The sequence below is a fragment of the Rhinoraja longicauda genome, chromosome 9, assembly GCF_053455715.1.
Source record: "Rhinoraja longicauda isolate Sanriku21f chromosome 9, sRhiLon1.1, whole genome shotgun sequence".
In the NCBI taxonomy this organism is placed as follows: Eukaryota; Metazoa; Chordata; class Chondrichthyes; order Rajiformes; family Arhynchobatidae; genus Rhinoraja; species Rhinoraja longicauda.
This window is the reverse complement of record NC_135961.1, coordinates 37873111-37893495: the sequence shown is the minus strand read 5'-3', so window position 1 is coordinate 37893495 and position 20385 is coordinate 37873111. Positions and strand designations below refer to the sequence as shown.

Below are 20385 nucleotides of genomic sequence, written 5' to 3'. Positions count from 1 at the left end.
TACAAGGCGAGCGGCAGTTGCGGGATTCGCTACCCCATCGTAGGTGATAATAGCACCAGCCGCGCTTGTGCGGATCTTTTTGGCGGGCTTTCGGAGAATTGGCGGGAGACGCGGCGCCATCTTGACGTCGCTGTGGCGTGGTCACTGATGTCGAGACCTTGTTGATCGAACCGCTTGTCTTGTTTTTAGCCGCTATGAGCGCGTCCGCTTTCGCTGCATATGCTTCGGGGTCCTTAAAAGAACAATCCGTGAGCAGCAGTCGGACATCCTCAGGAAGCTTCTTGCGGAATGCCTGTTCGAACATAGGGCAATCCGTATGCTCACCGGCTAGCATCATCATTTCGGACATGAGGACGGAAGGCAGTCGGTCTCCAAGATCCGGTAGGTGCAGAAGTCTTGCAGCACCACCATGCTTATTAAACCCGAAGATTCGCAGTAACACTTTCTTCATGGCCTCGTACTTGCTTTCCGCAGGTGGATTAACGATGAACCGCATCACGCGCGTGGTCGTCTCCGACGATAGAGCGCTGACGAGGTAGTAGTACATCGTGGAGTCGTCCGATATCTTCTTTATATGAAATTGAGCTTCGGTGTGGATAAACCAAGATTGCGGTGCGTGCGTCCAAAACAACGGAAGGTGAACGCTTGACGCGCTTAACTCCGGTGTGCCCGGCGCGGCCATCGACAACGAGGCGTCGGGTTCCTGCATAGTCGGTGATCGTCCAGATCACGTCGGGGTCACCAATATGCGGAGTCCGAAAACTTGTTGGTTGTAGAAGAAGTTTATTGCAGCCGCAATATTCGAATACAGAGTTAAACAACAAGGTAAAGGACAACCATCAAAAACTTACTGTCTTCTTCGAAGACTTCGCCGAACTGAACATTTCGGGCGCCAAAAGCGCACATGACCTCGCTGGCCAATCCGAGGGTTCGACGACTTGGACCATTCTCTATGGTCGCTACAAAGTATCACTTTTCAAATTATATTTTCATTCAGCCAAAGCAGTCTTAGTTAGAAAGTCACTGCATTTCTTGATAAATTATGGAATTAAATTTTCTAGGATTGACATTGCACAGACTGCAGAGTTGGACCTGGTTAATACCCAACAGCAGTGATGATTCTGTTGAAACATCTATTCTTTTGCGGATATGGACAAAGGTAATAGTTGATGAGGTGAATCTGTCTCATGCACCCTTCCTCCATCCTGTTCTGCCTCACCATGTGTTAAGAGAAAAAGTCCAAGAAAGAATGCACGAGGACAAAAAGACAGATTAGTTAAAATCAGTCAGTGATACAAAGTTAGCAGCATAAAAATACAGCTGTGACAAATTTATTGAGCGGACAAAAACCGTGACAATTGGATTTCAACAGGGTTCATTCATTTTGGCCCATAAAGGAAAGATTCAGTATCGTTCAAATAGTGAAAAGTTAAGAACAGTAAAGATACAAAGAAATTTGTGGGTTCATGTGTAAAGAATATCAAAATGCAATAGTCAGTCTTATAAAAAAAGGAAAGATCAATGAATGACTCACTAGAATATTATCTTTACAGCCATAGAGTTGGAATACATAGTCCGTAGTCGGTTGCATCTACGAGAATATCTGGAAATATCCGAAATTCCAATGCAAAATGGAAATCGATATATTTTATTTTTATAAAATCAATGGCCTTTATTTGATTAACAAATCATCATCAGATAATTTTATGCAATGTGTTAGAATTTAAAAAAAATCAATGGAATTATTGTTGTAAGATTGTAAATACATTTTAGGTTTAGTATTAAAAATGGATCTTCCAGAATATACAGAATAGTACTTACAATTAGGGCATTGTGAAGCAACTTCCTTTTATGCTTTTCCCCATCATATCTACCATTAACTTCCTGAAGAGATTTTTCAAGTTGAAGGACTTGTTGCTGGAGTTCTGTATTCACAGAGAAGGAACTATTTTATTCTTAGTGATTTTCTTTACAGACTTTGCCTCTGATCCCCAACTTCACCCCATTCTACACCACCCATTAACTCTGATTGAGCATTTTCCATGAATAACTATTACACTCCAGTACGAAGCACAATAATTCTGGGCAAACCTCGGTGGGGAGTGGCATGCAGGAAAAAAATAATCATGTTCATAAACAATGAGCAATTTTCTTTTCCCCTGAACCTTGGGAATGCTTGACAATAATAAATCTAAACCTAAAATGTATCCTGACATTGTTGGAAGCTAGGGAAGAAATTGCTGGGACCTGGCAGATATTAGCTTCATTTTTAGAAAAAGGGTAGGCATTGGAAGACTGGAGGGTAGCTAAAGTTGCATGTTTATTTACGAAGGGCTGCAAAGACAAGTCAAGGAAAGTGGAAAGTTACTGGAGGGGATTCCTGGGCACAAGACCTACCAGCATTTGGATATGCGTGGACTGATTAGAGTTAGTCAGCATGGTGTTGTCTCACAAATTTGATGGAATTAATTTTGAGGTCACCAAGAGATAGGCAGGGCGGTGAACGTTGTCTTCAGCGAGCCCTTTGACAAGGGGGTGTTTATAGAGATATACAAAATGACAAAAAGAAAAGAAAAGGTGAATTGTTACAATATTTTCCCAGGATAAGGAGTCCAGTACTGGAGGGCATAGGTTTAAACTGAGAGGAAAAAGGTTTAAAAGAGGCAATCTTTTCACTCAGCGTGGTGTGTACATGGGACGAGCTGACAGAACAAGCTGTTGAGGTAGGTAACATTTAAAGGACATTTACACAGATACATGGATATGGCATATTTTTAGTTTGCCCAATGACATGCGGCCATAAGGGATAGGAGTAGCTTGAGAATTTGAAAAATATCTTTTGAGAGGAAAACTTTTTCAAAACATAATTCTTGTAGATTTGATGCTTGTAGATTTGATGCTTACGATTCACATCAGTGTTGTTTATATGTTGCTTCTCGATGAAAGATAAAACTTCCTTCAAAGATGTTTTGTATTTCTCCTGAATCTTCGCAGATAAATCTTTAGATAGTGAATGCAGAGATTTTAGCTCTTGCTTCATCATCTGTGTAGGAAGATGAAACAAAGCCAGCAATCATAACTTCAAAACACAAAAATCATTGCTATTATAACACATATGGTGAGAGAATCATGTATCAAAATCAAAAATATAAAACAAAGATTCTAAAAGGTTCTATGTAAGCCATTTCTGAAGAAGGTTCAATTCTGTAGAAGAGATGTACTAATTACATATTAACACTAAAGCGATGATCCCTGAGAAGGGTTCTAACAAAATGAAAATGTAACAAGCACAAAACTGGTGTCTAAATTGCAAATTAATTACAATACAGATAAATGTGAAATAGTGTGTCTAGGTAGGAGGGTAGGAGAAAATCATTAAATCATTAAATGCTTCAATGCAGACTCAAGAAAATGCAGGTGCTGCAACCTTAAGCAAAAAAACATAAGGCTGGAGGCATTCTGCAGATCAGATAGCAACTGTGGGGAGAAATGGACAGACAACATGTTGGGACCCTTCTTCAGACAGCTTCAATACAGGTTGACAAGGCAACATGATGTGCAAAACATTACATTTCATTTTGAGAGACACAACATTCAACCACATATATAGAATACAAATACATGATGATGGAAATAGACAAAAGACAATAGGTGCAGGAGGAGGCCATTCGGCCCTTCGAGCCAGCACCGCCATTCAATGTGATCATGGCTGATCATTCTCAATCAGTACCCTGTTCCTGCCTTCTCCCCATACCCCCTGACTCCGTTAACCTTAAGAGCTTTATCGAGCTCTCTCTTGAATGCATTCAGAGAATTGGCCTCCACTGCCTTCTGAGGCAGAGAATTCCACAGATTCACAACTCTCCGACTGAAAAAGGTTTTTCTCCATCTCAGTTCTAAATGGCCTACCCCTTATTCTTAAACTGTGGCCCCTTGTTCTGGACTCCCCCAACATTGGGAACATATTTCCTGCCTCTAACGTGTCCAACTCCTTAATAATCTTATACGTTTCGATAAGATCTCCTCTCATCCTTCTAAATTCCAGTGTATACAAGCCTAGTCGCTCCAGTCTTTCAACATATGACAGTCCCGCCATTCCTGGAATTAACCTAGTAAACATACGCTGCACGCCCTCAATAGCAAGAATATCCTTCCTCAAATTTGGAGACCAAAACTGCACACAGTACTCCAGGTGCGGCCTTACTAGGGCCCTGTACAACTGCAGAAGGACCTCTCTGCTCCTTCTCCTCTTGTTATGAAGGCCAACATTCCATTGGCTTTCTTCACTGCCTGCTGTACCTGCATGCTTCCTTTCAGTGACTGATGCACTAGGACACCCAGATCTCGTTGTACGTCCCTTTTTCCTAACTTGCACCATTCAGATAATACTCTGCCTTCCTATTCTTCCCACCAAAGTGGATAACTTCACACTTATCCACATTAAACTGCATCTGCCATGCATCCACCCACTCACACAACCTGTCCAAGTCACCCTGCAACCTCATAGCATCTTCCTCACAGTTCACACTACCACCCAGCTTTGTATCATCTGCAAATTTGCTAATGGTACTTTTAATCCCTTCATCCAAGTCATTAATGTATATTGTATATAGCTGTAAATAGCTGTAAATACTCAACAGGCCAGGCAGCATCTGTGGATAGAGAAACAGAGCTAATGCTTCATGTTCCCAAATAAGAGGGGAGAAAGAGGGGGGGGGGAATGAAGTAAGGAAGAAAGGAGGTGGGGGGAGCGAAAAAGCAAAAAGAGTGAGGAAGGAGGAAAGCCAAGAGGGAGAAGAAAGAAGAGGAGGAGAAAGGGCAGGAGAGAAAATCAACAGTTGGGGAAAGGAGAAAAAGGAGGGAAGAGAGGGGGATGAAAGAAGAGTGGAGACAAGGAAGGTGGGTGGAGGAGTGGCTCTGCAGATGGGCGAAGTGGGGCAAAGGAAGTGGGGGAAGGAAGGAGTGGAGAAGGATATTGGGGAAAAAGGGAAAAGTAGGGTCACAGGAGAATGGGAGGAGAGAGGACTGAATCCTGAGTAAGATGTCTGTGTCCGTTCAATAATTCCAAAGTAGTCCTTAACCATGCAGTAAGGCCGATTAGGCATGCTATTCACAGGCCTCAGCGGCTCAGCACAATTCTCCATTGGTGATGTCAAAGTAAGTAGTTGTCGATACCACTTAAGTTAGATTTATAGCTTTGGTGCATTTAGTTGAACCTTACAGCTTTACAATTTAAGAACAAAAACATTTTTTGTGTTATGAGCACACATTGTAGAAATGGAACAGTGCGGATGAACCATTTATGTATTGTATTTTGGAACAAGTATTGTGAATGGGTATCAATGAACCAAGCTTTATACTGGCCATTAAAAATATTAATTCTGAATGAATCAGGGGATATTTGCAAGACAAAACTAAGTTATTCAGCCCATTGTTTCTGCTCATTATAATGAACTCCCAAACCCATTTTCCCAGCATAGCCCTGAAGATCACAGCCATATGTGCTTGCTCTTAATGTACTTACAAATACCCTCTCTGTTCCAATCTTATATTTCCTGTAACATAATGACCAGAATTGTACTCATCACTAAAGTTGTGGCCTCAGTGTGGTATATAATTCTAGTATAATTTATCTGCTTCTATATTCTATTCCTCAGCTATGAAAGAAAAGTCTGCTGCCTTCAGTAGAAGTAATTAAACTCATGGTTCATATACCTTCTCAAAGTCCAATTTCGATAGCCATTACTGCTCGGGGATGGAATGGAGGTATAGCTGACACACACACCGCACTCTGAGATAACAAAAACGAATCTTCCAAACGCTGTTTCTTGATTAATTGGTCTTTATTACAGTAGCACAAATCAAAAGAGTAATTCATAACTTTTCGTTCTTATCAACTGTTTCTTCTTCAAACAATACAGTAAAAATCGTGTAGTCGTTACCGTGTGGTCCTTGTGAGTGTAGCTGGCGCGAGTGTGGCAGACGTGAGGGTGGTAAAAAAACGTGTTCTCTCCATCCTCTGAGACTAAACTGACCCACAATCTCTGTTGCTACGCTAGCCTCCTCCAATGTAGACACTCCCCATTACGTATCAAATCACACCCACAAACATGCAAAAAAGACAGAAACTAGAAATATTAAACATAGCCATAATACAATGACAGTAACTAAATTAAGCGTAAATGGCTCTTACACACCGGCCCCTAATTGTTCTGCGTATATGACGAAGCAATTACCAATAGATTAAAAGGAGCTATAAACGCCTAATATTTATCAAAAACAAAAGTAATATGCATTATATGTTGGCATTCAAACTTCTTTGGCGATTCTTCAATCTTCTCCTTCACCTTCTAGAAGCAGACATATCTTGGTTATTGGTCTTAGTCTGAAGTCGTACAGTACGCAGAAAACCTTTAACGTCTGGCACGATCTCCAGTATCTTTTTACAAAACTTCAACAACATGTGATTTTTTCCTCCATGTCCGATCTGTTCATGAATATGTCGTAACAGCAATGTTGAAATATGAAAGTCCTTCGAGAGAATAATAGGATGCTTAGCTTCTTCAGGCATCGCTAGTTTATTTAGGCGACCACCCAGTCTCAGAAGTCCTTTATCTAGTATCGGATTAAGCCTGTATAAGTTACTATTTATTTTAGCTCCATGTTCACCAGCTTGTAATGCTGATAGCTCTTCCTTATATTCTTGTCTTTGACAGAAAGAGATAACTGCATTTTCCGCCTTAAAAAGATCATCCGGACATAAACACTGTCCCCTGTACGATACCTTAAAGACGCATCTCTTTGTCAACCTTTTCTTTCAGCTTGCCAGGATCCGTTTCAAAGCTACTCATAGCAGCCCGAGATTACAATGACAGTGACTAAATTAACTAAATTAAGCATAAATGGCTCCTACATACTGGAACTGATTTGCTCCAGTATATGCACCATGTTTTAGCCACTTGTACTTTTATTGTAAATTTTCCTTGAATTTGCAAACTTATACCTCATATGTGCAATTATTTTATGATCACTGGTGCCAATAATTCCCCATTAAAAATAAGAAATATGATGTCCAATAATGTACAAAGTATGAACCCATCAGATCAGGTTGAAAAATGACAAGTAAATTACCAAAGCAGAACAGCCTTTACCTTCACTGCTGCAAACAGTTGACTGCTAGCATTTTTCTGAATTCTCTGCATTTCCTCTAACTGCCTGTGTAAACACTTCGCTTCTTCTCTACTGTCTTTTACTGAGCCACGACACTATGTAAATAGATTAACAGTTGCATGGTCAGTATATACGTAGAATTTATTCAATTTACATTTGCTCCTTTCATTGCACATTACCCAACGGTACAAATTGCTCAATACAATTGATATCATAAAAAATATTACAAATTGTAATATGGGGTAGTCTGTTTTTCAAGTGATTATCAATAAGAGAGTTCGGTATTACAACTGCGCATGCCCAGGAAACGGGTCATTCGGGATAAATATGCTGTGCGTATTCAGACCTGCGTTTCATATTTTCCAGTTTTGCTTCTTCCAGGTAAGAAAATACCGTTTTCAAAAATATGAACTAGGTGTATTTATGGTAATTTGTACAAAACTACGATGGTTTTAATGGTTTAATTTGGCTTTTCCTTGGTCGCTTGCTGGTCTGCTTCGGTGAGTGAGTGAAATCGTGACGATTAATAACAACCATTTTTTATTGTTTTTGTTTTGGAGGGGGAGAATGAAATGAAATGTATGATTTCTATAACTACCGATAGACATGAAAAGTATTTGTGGGGTTTTCACTTACTATACTAGTCCTTGGCCACGGGCTGTATTCACGTTTGTTGACTTCTGAATGAGTTCTGCATGTAAATATCTAAGTAAAGTTGTGTAGTACGAAACTTAGTCACGAGTCTCCTGACTAATTATGTCTCTTCTGATTCCCATTACATTGGATAATTTTAATCAGTATTTGACATTCTAATTTTGTTATAATCTTGTGATTGTATAAATTAGTTCAATATACTTGCACCATTTTCTTTTGCATTGTAACTTGTAATGGACATGCTTACAGATTTGTAATAGACATGCTTACAGATCGCGATTTGATAAGGTCCTCACAGCTGAAACAGATAATAAATAAATGCCCAGCACTGAGATGCATTCTCGACTGCACAGAGATATTTATAGAACGACCACGGCATCTACAGTTGCAGGCTTTGACATGGTCCGACTACAAGAAACACAACACTGTGAAACTATTGGTTGGAATTGCCCCACACGGCATGATCACATTCTTATCAAAAGCTTGGGGTGGGCAATCATCTGATACACACATTGTTAGGAAGAGTGGATTTTTGAACTTAGTTGATCCTGGGGATTGCATAATGGCAGATAGAGGATTTCCCATTCATGAAGGTTTGATGTTTCGCCAAGCCTATTTCGAGATTCCCCCTCTCAGCGGTGGTTATCAGCAAATGACCAGAGAAAAGAACACAAAAGAACACAAAACCAAGAAGGTTGCCAATGTCCGCATTCATGTTTTTTTGAGGATGTGACAAGTAAAATGGATGAAGGGGAGCCAGTGGATGTAGTGTATCTAGACTTTCAGAACGCCTTTGATAAGGTCCAACACGGGAAATTGGTGAGTAAAATTAGAGCACATGGTATTGGGGGTAGGGTGTTGACATGGATAGAAAATTAGTTGGCAGACAGGAAGCAAAGAGTAGGAGTAAACGGGTCCTTTTCAGAATGGCAGGCAGTGGCGAGTGGAGTGTCACAAGGCTCGGTGTTGGGGCCTCAACTGTTTACCATGTATATAAATGATTTGGAAGAAGGAATTAGAAGCAACGCTAGCAAGCTTGTGGATGACACAAAGCTGAGTGGCGGTGTGAACTGTGAAGAGGCTGTTAGGAGGTTGCACGGTGACCTGGACAGGTTGAGTGAATGGGCAGATGCGTGGCAGATGCAGTATAATATAGATAAATGTGAGGTTATCCACTTTGGCAGCAAAATCAAGGAGGCAGATTATTATCTCAATGGTGTTAGGTTAGGTAAGGGGGAGGTGCAGCGAGACTTGGGTGTCCTTGTACACCAGTCACTGAACGTTGGCGTGCAGGTACAGCTGGCGGTGAAGAAAGCTGAAGAAGGCATGTTGGCCTTCATAACGAGAGGATTTCAGTTCAGGAGTAAAGAGGTTCTTCTGCAGTTGTATAGTGCCCTGGTAAGACCACATCTGGAGTATTGTGTACAGTTTTGGTCTCCTAATTTGAGGAAGGTCATTCTTGTAATTGAGGCAGTGCAGCGTAGGTTCACGAGATTGATCCCTGGGATGGCGGGACAGTCATATGAGGAAAGATTGAAAAGACTAGGCTTGTATTCACTGGAGTTTAGAAGGATGAGAGGGGATATAGAAACATATAAAATTATAAAAGGACTGGACAAGCTAGATGCAGGAAAAATGTTCCCAATCTTGGGAGAGTCCAGAACCAGGGGCCACAGTCTTAGAATAAAGGGGAGGCCATTTAAAACTGAGGTGAGAAGGAACTTTTGCACCCAGAGAGTTGTGAATTTGTGGAATTCTCTGCCACAGAGGGCAGTGGAGGCCAAATCACTGGATGAATTTAAGAGAGAGTTAGATAGAGCTCTAAGGGCTAGTGGAATCAAGAGATATGGGGAGAAGGCAGGCACGGGTTATTGATTGGGGACGATCAGCCATGATCACAATGAATGGCGGTGCTGGCTCGAGGGGCCGGATGGCCTCCTCCTGCACCTATTTTCTATGTTTCTATGAACGGGCCATAGGTTGTCTAAAGTGGTTTAACATCCTGAGAAACACTTTACCAGACCTCCCAACATTTGATTTTACAAATTCGGAATTTTGATGTAAAAAATTCAGAAGTTTACATTAAAATTCATAATATGGTGCGTAATGCAACTTTTCTGCAAAAAAAAAAGTATGCACGCCAAATGCGCATACGCATTGTGCTACATTCACGTGTGAAAAACGACTATTATTTTCAACAGTCTGTAGTTCTTGGACTACATGTACAATGTCAGGCCTATCATGAGTATATTCTACTATTATAGAAAGTTTATTGAACAGAAATACTTTTGTTTTGTTTTTTCTATTTTGCTTTTTCCTTACACATTCCAATTCTCTTGGTATTGAATAAAAGAACAATGGTCATAAAATGTATGACTAAGTTATGAAGAGTTTCATTTTAAAAACTGCACATACCTAATTTAATTGAAGACATACTTGCTCCAGTGGTCTTCAACAGCAAATCACAACGGTCCATGACCCCCCAACCCTACTCCCCCCACCCCTCCCCTCACCCCTTTCCCCCCAAATCCACTCCCCCACCCCTCCTCCCCACTCCCACCCCCACTATCCCCCTCCCTTCCTCCACCCCCCCGACCCCCACTCCCTCCTCCCACTCCACTGCCCCATCCCTCGCACCCCAACCCCCCCATTCCCTCTCAACATCAACGGGCCTCACACTCCGCAGCGAGGCTAGGCCACCGACGAGGCGAGCGGCAAGGCCGAGAGAGCGGCGAGAGGTGAGACGAGGCCGGGCCAGCGGCGAGAGGCGAGGCGAGGTGAGGCTAGTGGCGAAGCCGGGCCAGCGGCGAGGCGAGACCAGCGGCGAGACCAGGCTAACGACGAGGCGAGGCCAGAGGTAAGGCGAGCAGTGGGGTGAGGCGAGCGGCGAGGCATGTGTTTTGCGGAAAAATTTGAGATGTAAATGAGATGTTGTTGCACTTACAGATCATTTTGATCAGAAGTTCAACTTTATGTTCAACCAGATTTGATATGAACTAAAATCCAGAACTCAATCAGTAAATGTAGAGAAGCTCATACAACTCTTAATTTCTTTCATTTCATTTAATCATTTATCAAGCTTTGTTTCAGTGTACATTAGCCACTAAGTACACGAGCAACACTAGCTGATAGTAAATCTTTAAATTGTTGCTTGTAAACACTAAATTTTAAACCTGCAACTGCATGCATGAGGGACTGCACGTTTATAGCCCAACAGTGGCGGTTGTGCAGTATTAACAAGACAAGATAACACACTTTGTTTATCCCGAATGACCTTTGACAAATCCCATGATTCCTTGCATTTATCGAGATACCGAACTCGCTTTTGCATGCACACAAATACATGCTTTGCAAGTTACTGTAAATAAAACAGACATTTGACTGAAATCATATTTTAAATGGGTACTAGTTTATGATTAACACAAAGAAATGTTAACTATTATCTATAATAATAATATATTCCTTTATTTGTTCCACACCAGGGAAATTTGCAATTGCTATGCCCTTTCATTGTTACTAGCAAATTATCCAGTTACTTTTCATGCAACCAATTTATGTCTGTGTGACGCATAATATTGCAATAATCATTGCATTAGCGAGATTTCAATCTTGAGAATGAGAAATTTCTGGGTGCAACATGCAATGCTCTCTTCTCATTAATGAGCACACTCTTATACACAATGCTCTCTGGAGAATATTTCAGCCATTCAAAGGCTGCTTGTCTCCCCACAGGAGGAAGGCAACCTGTTTGAAAATCCTTTTTTATTACTTTACTAGACGAAGTGGACCCGTTGGGCCCAAACCACTCCTGCATTGGTGCAGCACCCTCTCCTCCCCACCACCCTCCTGGGTTGCCTCTCCTGCATTGGTGCAGCACTCTCTACTCCCCACACCCCTCCCCTTCATCTCCCTCCTTCCCCTCCCCCCTCCTCCACCCCCTCCCTCCCTCCCCACCCCTCCGTCCCGGGAGCAACCCGCGGGATTGCCGTAGCCACCCGCCCCGGGCGGAAGCCATTGGTGGAGCGGGAGAGGGGGGCTGATTCCTATCCCATCCCGGTGCGGGGATGTTCAGTGGTGGACGGCGGTGGCTCTCCCACTGTTGCTGAGCCGCTGGACTCTGGGCGGTGTGGGGAACGCGCTGAGCCAGCCAGGGGACGGGGGAGCTGAAGGCAGGCCCAGGCCTCGGCCACCGACGCCCGGCCTCACCGCCACTGCTGCTGCTGCCGCCTTTCCCCTTGGCCCACCTCATTCTCGTGGTTACCCAGTCACGTCCAGGCCCAGGCTCCGGCTGCTTTCCCTGGAACCAGGCCTCTCCCGCCCTCAAGAGACAGGCGGCCGAGCCCTGCTCAACTGGCCCCAATTGCGCAGGCACAGACGCGTTTGTTCTGCGCATGCGCGGATGCAGCGGCCATCTTATGTAAGTACCAGATCAACGGAGCCCCAACTGCGCATGCGTGTTTTTTTAAACATTAAAATGTGAATAACTTTAAAAATATAACACCGATTTCAATGAAACTTCTTCCATAGGACCACAGGACAACGGTGAGTAAGGTGGGCCTAAAATTGTCACGCTATCGTGTACCGTTTTGGCTATAGTTCAGGTACAAGCAAACAAACAAGAGTTTTAGTATATAGATATTAAAGAAAGCATTACTTTTGCCAGTTTAAGGTGAAGCAGAGCATTTTCAGTTTCTAGTTGAACAATCCTTTCTTCTTTGCTCTGAAATTACAGAAAACATATCAGGACATTTGAAACTCACTGCTCACCCAACATGGATTTTTAAAAAATTCAAAAGCAAAATGTTTTGGATTTCAGCACTTTCAGTAAAAATAGAAAATACTGGGCACACTTGGTAGGTCAAGCAGCATCTATGTTAAGAGAAACAGTTACTGTCTCAGGTTGAAGACCTATCATCAGAACAAAATCCAGATGTTTGCATTTTGTAGTTGTACACAGGACTGTGGAGTCGATACCCAAAACATCCGACTCCGATTCCTTGATTTCTTGTGGCTCCGATTCTGACCCCGATCCCTAGGTAATGCTGCAGTGCTGGCGGCACGGGGTCGAGATTACCTGTCCCCCTCACCCACCCACGGCCCCAGGAGACACTCCCCGCTCTGCAACGGACTTCGTCAGTTGGAGGAGTGTTCCCCAGGAGAGGCCTGCAGAAGAGATTTGGACCCAACAGGCGTACTTGGTCTAGTAGAAATTAAAACTAAATGCATAGGTAGTTAAGTTTGCTACAAAAGTACACACCTAAAATTTATCATAACTTGTCCTTCGGAACAGAATTGCTTCTGCCAGATCCTCTTTCATTGAAGCCCTTAAATCAGATTTAATTATTTTCAGTGTGGAGAACAGCCTCTCCACGCTGACCTGAGTGGGTGGCATGGCTATTACTATCATAGCAGCAAATTTGACTATTTCTGGATAGGCAGGGATGACTTCTTGTACTGTAAGTTTAGATGAGCGATCATATTTTTCTACTTTTAAACCACCAAGAAAATCTTGCTTAAATTCCATTAGTTTAACATCAAAAGGCTGCCTTCGCATTCGCACGTTTAAACGGGAACGCTTTGCTCTCGACTGTCCAATTTTATCTAAATATTTTGCAAAATCTGACTCTTCATCATTTGAAGAGGATGACAATTTGGTACTCCCATGATCTTCATTTTGTGGTTCTTCTGACTTTTCAGGTAGTAGCCCTTTTATCCGAACTACAATATCACAGAGGCCCTCTTTTGCTTTAGCAATTTGATCTTTGCTCAACAAGATAGTTCATTGGATCTACGTAGACAGCAGTTAACAAGATCTGATTTTCAAGTAGCAGACACTCTTTTCTTCATTGACGATACAATTCCTTCAGCAATTAATCCTCCACCTTTGGATAGGTGAAATATTATTTTTTTTCACTCCCATAGTAATGTACCAGGAATTAAATCCTCTGCTTGCAGATTTTTGGTGACTGCATAAAGGTGAGCAAGCAGAGCTTTTAATTGTGATACCTCCCTCTATTGACTTTCAGTCAGTCAGACCTTGGAATTATCAATGTCTTCTAGAAAGGGTTTTAGGTCAAGCAAACGCTTAACCATCATATATGTGCTGCCCCAGCGAGTTGCTTGGTCCAAAATAGCTCCCTTTCCTGCACGTATCTGAAGGATAGCATTAATTTTAGAGGTCCTGGCTGCTGTGGCTACTTGCCTCCCCTTACCTATCAGAGTAGCTGCATGGCGTTCTTTCAATCCATCTCTTATTGCTAGTTGCAATGTATGTACAGCTCAATAGACAATAGGTGCAGGAGTAGGTCATTTGGCCCTTCAAGCCAGCACCGCCATTCAATGTGATCATGGCTGATCATTCACAATCAGTACCCTGTTCCTGCCTTCTCCCCATACCCTGACTCCGCTATCTTTAAGAGCACTATCTCGCTCTCTCTTGAAAGCATCCAGAGAATTGGCCTCTACTGCCTTCTGAGGCAGAGAATTCCACAGATTTACAACTCTCTGACTGAAAAAGTTTTTCTTCATCTCCGTTCTAAATGGCCTACCCCTTATTCTTAAACTGTGACCCCTGGTTCTGGACTCCACCAACATTGGGAACATGTTTCCTGCCTCTAACGTGTCCAGTCCCTTAATAATCTTATATGTTTCAATAAGATACCCTCTCACCCTTCTACATTCCAGCGTATACAAGCCTAGTGGCTCCATTCTTTCAACATACGACAGTCCAGCCATTCAGGGAATTAACCTAGTGAACCTACGCTGCACGCCCTCAATAGCAAGAATATCCTTCCTCAAGTTTGGATCCTGTTACTGCTATCCAAATGCTCTGCAATTTCGTCTTTTATAATTGACTCCAGCATCTTCCCCACCACCGATGTCAGACCAACTGGTCTATAATTTCCTGTTTTCTCTCTCTCTCTCTCTCCTTTCTTAAAAAGTGGGATAACATTAGCTACCCTCCAAGCCACAGGAACTGATCCTGAATCTATAGAACATTGGAAAATGATCACCAATGCGTCCACGATTTCTCGAGCCATCTCCTTAAGTACCCTGGGATGCAGACCATCAGGCCCTGGGGATTTATCAGCCTTCAGTCCCATTAATCTACCCAACACAATTTCCTGCCTAATGTGAATTTCCTTCAGTTCCTCCATCGCCCTAGGATCTCTGGCCACTAGAACATCTGGGAGATTGTTTGTATCTTCCTTAGTGAAGACAGATCCAAAGTACCAGTTCAACCCGTCTGCCATTTCCTTGTTCCCCATAATAAATTCACCTGCTTCTGTCTTCAAGGGACCCACATTTGCCTTAACTATTTTTTCTCTTCACGTACCTAACGAAGCTTTTACTATCCTCCTTTATATTTTTGGCTAGCTTACCTTCGTACCTCATCTTTTCTCCCTGTATTGCCTTTTTAGTTATCTTGTCGCTCTTTAAAAGAGTCCCAATCCTCTAGCTTCCCACTCTTCTTTGCTATGTTATACTTTTCTTTTATTTTTATGCTGTCCTTGACTTCCCTTGTCAGCCACGGGTGCCTCTTACTCTCCTTAGAATCTTTGGGATGAATTGATCCTGCACCTTCTGCATTATTCCCAGGAATACCTGCCATTGCTGTTCCAGTCTTCCCTCCTAGGGTCTCCTTCCAGTCAAATCTGGCCAGCTCCTCCCTCATGCCTCTATAATCCCCTTTGCTATACTGTAATACTGATACTTCCGATTTTCCCTTCTCCCTTTCAAATAATAGATTAAAACCTATTATGATCACATGTTACAACACATATGTTAGATTAGACAGAGCTGAGATGCCTCCTCAACAATATCATCGAAAGTTTCATTATTCTGTTCTATTTCTGCTATTTCAGTTTCAGAATCTGCATCAGAGATCTCCCTTTAAGTAGTGACTTTTTCTTCTTCAACTTTATTAATCTTTTCTATTCTGCTCAGCATATTTGAAGCATTATCAGTGATGATGCATAGAATCTGTTTTTTCTTAATTTCAAAATCTTTCAAAATTTCTTCCACTAAGTTCTGGAGATAAATGCTGTCATGATGTGCCTTGGTGTCCTTTGCTCCTAATGTCCGAGTTACTATTTTATTCACAGAATACTCTTACCAATTTACACAGACCCCCCCGAGTAGTCTGACCTGTTCAATTCACAAAAAATCTGTACCAATTTACACAGACCCCGAGTAGTCTGACCTGCTCAATTCACAAAAATCTATTCCAATTTACACATACCACACGTAGTCTGACCTGTTCAATTCACAGAATTCTTTACCTGGTGTTGTCTTCTCAAAGGCTCTCGGCAGGGAACCAGATCATGTACCAATTCCTCTTTATTACGCATGCAGGAGTGGGAGAGCTACATACTCGTTGCCCCTCGTGGTCACACACAATAGTATTGAGCACAAACAGTACATTTATACCTGATTTTGCAGGCAGTTAATCACACAGTCAGTACATTCCTTAGCACATTCCTCAGCATATCACTCCACTATGTCCTGGGCCTCCTCCATTGTCATAGTGAGGCCCAGCACAAATTGGTGGAACAGCATCTCATATTTCGCTTGGGTAGTTTACACCTCAGCAGTATGAACATTGACTTCTCTAACTTTAGATAGTTCCTCTGTCCCTCTTTCCCCTCCCCCTTCCCAGTTCTCCCACTAGTCTTCCTGTCTCCTACTACATCCTATCTTTGTCCCGCCCCCTCCCCTGACATCGGTCTGAAGGGTCTCGACCCAAACGTCACCCATTCCTTCTCTCCCGAGATGCCACCTGACCCGCTGAGTTACTCCAATATTTTGAGTCTACCTTTGATTTTAACCAACATCTGCAGTTTTTTTCCTATATATATCCCTCCATTAGATCTTATCTTTCCTGGCACCAGTTCTTATCTTGTCTGGATCAGACTTGTCTTTCAAAGTAGTTTGACTTAGCAATCAGGCGTCTTATCTTTTTTTAGTCCCAACATCCTGAATGTTTCTTTTGTCATGCATTAAAACGCAATTTCAGTTACTCACAGCATTATCTTGTTTCCACATATTTCCTGCATGAGCTGTTCCTTAACACTTTCAGTTCTAAACTCTTTCACTGACATGCTTTACTAACTCACTTTAGTAGTCTCTATTCATTGGTAATAATTAAATAATTTGATGAAACTTGTTTTAAGGGATTAGTGGGGTCAAGGGGACGCAGCCCTCCGTTAGTTTAGGTTAGCCGGTGTTTACTATACTTTTACCTATATGAGCCCTAACCTTTTTTTTCTTTTATTACCCAGCCTCTTGCTAACCTTTTGACCTAGAATATTGTGTCAAGCATCCCACTGAAAGTAGAAATTATGGTTTGTATTGATGAAAAATTACCAAATTCGTTGACGCTTTGCCAAGACTAGTGTTTACTGCTGTTGAGAAGGAATTAATTATCACTGACGATTTATTTTGCAGTATATCATGAAGATTCGTAATCTGTATTCATTTATATATTTCCCCATTTACCTTTTGAATTCAGAAATTATTCAGACATGTTCACTCAGTAGCAGGTGGAGGGAAATCAGCTGGTGATGGCGTTTGTTTACATTTTGTTTCTCATCGTTCTGCCGCCCGCCAGATGGCAGCACTGATGTGATTTATCATTCTCTCGGGGGAAATAAAGTGTGCGGTATGTTTAAAAAGTGTTTTTTTTGCCCGATTTACGTAGTCTCTGAAATTTATGTTGAGGTCGGAGTTGGAGTCGGGACTTTTTTACCTATTCCGAATCCAGCAGCATCAAAATTGCTCCAACTCCACAGCCCTGGTAGTGCATATCCAATTATTTATTGATGGACATTACGCACATGTGTGGTGCAAGCATTCATGCAGTATTACCATTAAGAGTTACAGGCTAATGTGACAGTAGTCAGCTGCAAAGCAGAAGATCATCACAAGGTAAAACACAGGAACTGGCCCTTTGGCCTATCACGTCTATACCAACATTTTGCCCTTTTATACGAGTCCCATTTTCCTGCATAAGGTCTGCATCCTTTTATTTTTAGCCTATTTAAATGTCTTTCTAAATACTTCTTAAACAGAGTAATTCTTTTTATAATTAAGGATCTTTTTATATTAGATACTTCTATCAGCTCATCCTTCAGTTTCCTTCTTACAGAGAAAACAAGAGTAGATTATCTAATCTTTCTGGATAACTAATATCCTCCAATCCAGGTAACATACTGATGAATCTCCTTTGCCCTCTCTCCAACTATCACATCCTTGAGGGTAGAACTTGCAGCATTGAGGGAAATATATTAGCTCTCATCAAGGTTAGCCAACCGACCATAACGAATGAGTTCAAATAAATGAGCCATTTTCAGTTGGCAAGCTGTAACTACTGATATGCCCCAGGGATCAGTATTGGAGTCTCGATGTGATGGTCAATAAAAATGACATAGCCAAATTTTCTGATATGACATGTTGTAGGCACACAAATTATAAGAAGCCTTCAAAGAGTCTGCAAAGGTTAAGCAAATAGATAACTAATTGATAAGTGGAGTAGGGAAGCATGAGGTTGTCCAAGTGAAGGAGAACTGGAAAGCAGTGTAATATTCAACTGGCGAGTCTGCAGAATACTGTGGAGCAGAGGAATCTGGTTACTATACATAAAACACAAAGTCAGCATGCAGCAGCAAGTAATTCAAAGGGCAATTGCTGAAAGTACAGTAGTAGGAAAACACATGGAGCTGGTGAGATCACACCTGGAGTACTGCTATACAGTTTTGATATCTGTATTAGAGACACATATTTATATTGAATGGCTTACTAATTAAGGGGATAAGGAAATATTGAGCAGGCTGGGTCGATAATCACACAAGTTTGCACAAGACACTAACCAGACCACCTAGTATGTGTATAAAGAGAAACAGTCATCTTGTCATGTCATAAGGAATAGGAGTGGAATTACGCCATTTGGCCCATCAACTCTGCCATTCAATCATGTTCTATCTCTCCCTCCTAACCCCATTCTCCTGCCTTCTCCCCATAACCTCTGACACCTGTACAAATCAAAACTTGTTTCACTTTCCACAGAGTGCTGAGTGTTCCCAGCATTTTCTGTTTTAATTCAGTATCTACAGTTTTTTTTAGTTTCATGACTCCAAGTAGTATGGGAGAATATTATTTTATGCATGATATTATTTGCTAGTATTTTATACATTAGACATTGTTACGGCATTATTTTATACATTGTTGTTTAAGGTTTGTAACTGCTTAGACATTAGGCGCCTCTTTGTAACTAATTAAGGCGCTCTAGACATTCCGTACTTGACACATCTCTGTAACATAACACTCCTTTGTATAACACTCCTTTGCAGCTTGTACCTTTGCTTTAGCCTTGATGATAAGGGTAGCAGAATCCGAAGGGATGCGGACATTCATCAATGAGTAGGATTTAATGGTGGCAAGAGAAGAGATAAGGAAAAACATAGGCCTTGGGGTGATGGATGGATGTGAGGGATGGACTAGCAGGAAATAAGGGAGGCGAAATATGAAGGGATGTGAGTATTGAGATAAGGATATATCACTAAATGGGATTTAATGGTGGCGGGACAAACAGGTACTACAAAGCAATGAAGGACTGAAGAAAGGGAGTGTGGGAGAAAGGGAGTGTGGGTATGAGGTAATGCAAAGGAGATAAGGTTTAGAATAATCCTATAAAAATAGGCTGCCCGGTGTACTAAGTGGGCAGTCAGATGGTTGACATCCTGATTGTTCCAGCCGTTGTTTGCAAATAAAGGCTTTTAACTTCTTGAAGAATTCTCCGTGTCATCTGCTTCATTTTGAACACCGGTAACCACGACAGTAGCAGGGTGGATGCTGCGGGGATGTTTCATTTTATGTGGGTAAATGGAACTGGAATTCCTTCACAGGAATGAACCGATCAACAAGCACCTGTCTACACAAATCCTGTATTTTTATCATGCATTCCCACATGATTCTCCTGCCACTTACCTGCACTAAGGTAAGTGTACAGTAGTCAATTAACACATCAACAATCACGTCTTTGGTATGTGGGATGAAATTAGAGCACTGAGAGAATCCCAGATGGACAGCAATATTGTCCAGAAGAGCCAGAATGTTAAGCATTGTGCCACTGTGTCTCCCAGATGGTCATGAATCTTTGCAATCCCAGAGTTGTTTGCACTCACTTAGCACTGCAGGACAGGCCATAGTTTGCATGCACCATGCTAGCCTCCTGAAACAGACAATCCATCAAGCTTTGTCATGGCGAGGAATCACCAGGTGGAAAGAGGAAAAGATTCAAAGATATGCTCAATAGACAATAGACAATAGGTGCAGGAGTAGGCCATTCAGCCCTTCGAGCCAGCACCGCCATTCAATGCGATCATGGCTGATCACTCTCAATCAGTACCCCGTTCCTGCCTTCTCCCCATACCCCCTCACTCCGCTATCCTTAAGAGCTCTGTCCAGCTCTCTCTTGAAAGCATCCAACGAATTGGCCTCCACTGCCTTCTGAGGCAGAGAATTCCACACCTTCACCACTCTCTGACTGAAAAAGTTCTTCCT

The 20385-nt window shown here is 42.1% G+C and overlaps 2 protein-coding genes and 1 long non-coding RNA gene across 3 annotated transcripts in view; all 3 read right to left on the bottom strand.

Annotated features, from left to right (window-relative positions):
- Positions 1–20385, bottom strand: part of LOC144597057 (uncharacterized) — an 83107-nt gene that overhangs the window by 55645 nt on the left and 7077 nt on the right. The window lies entirely within an intron of this gene.
- LOC144596861 (kinesin-like protein KIF25) lies at positions 1551–7202 on the bottom strand. Its single transcript, XM_078405727.1, has 4 exons — positions 7152–7202; positions 2905–3043; positions 1822–1925; positions 1551–1603 (listed from the first exon to the last, which is right to left on the bottom strand). Exons 1-4 carry the CDS (start codon positions 7200–7202, stop codon positions 1592–1594), a joined length of 306 nt encoding a protein of 101 aa, XP_078261853.1. The 3' UTR covers positions 1551–1591.
- Positions 7215–19238, bottom strand: LOC144596967 (uncharacterized). The gene is made up of 3 exons (XR_013547675.1): positions 19180–19238; positions 12479–12544; positions 7215–7265 (listed from the first exon to the last, which is right to left on the bottom strand). It is a non-coding gene; the product is annotated as an uncharacterized LOC144596967 (long non-coding RNA).

What these genes read in the sequence shown, in the direction of transcription:
- LOC144596861 (XM_078405727.1), bottom strand. Translation starts at nt 7,202, where the DNA reads ATGCAGAGAATTCAGAAAAATGCTAGCAGTCAACTGTTTGCAGCAGTG. An exon ending in AACTGTTTGCAGCAGTGAAG is followed by an intron (nt 3,044 to 7,151) that starts GTAAAGGCTGTT and finishes CTTCCTACACAG; the next exon opens with ATGATGAAGCAAGAGCTAAA. An exon ending in AAACAACACTGATGTGAATC is followed by an intron (nt 1,926 to 2,904) that starts GTAAGCATCAAA and finishes CTGTGAATACAG; the next exon opens with AACTCCAGCAACAAGTCCTT.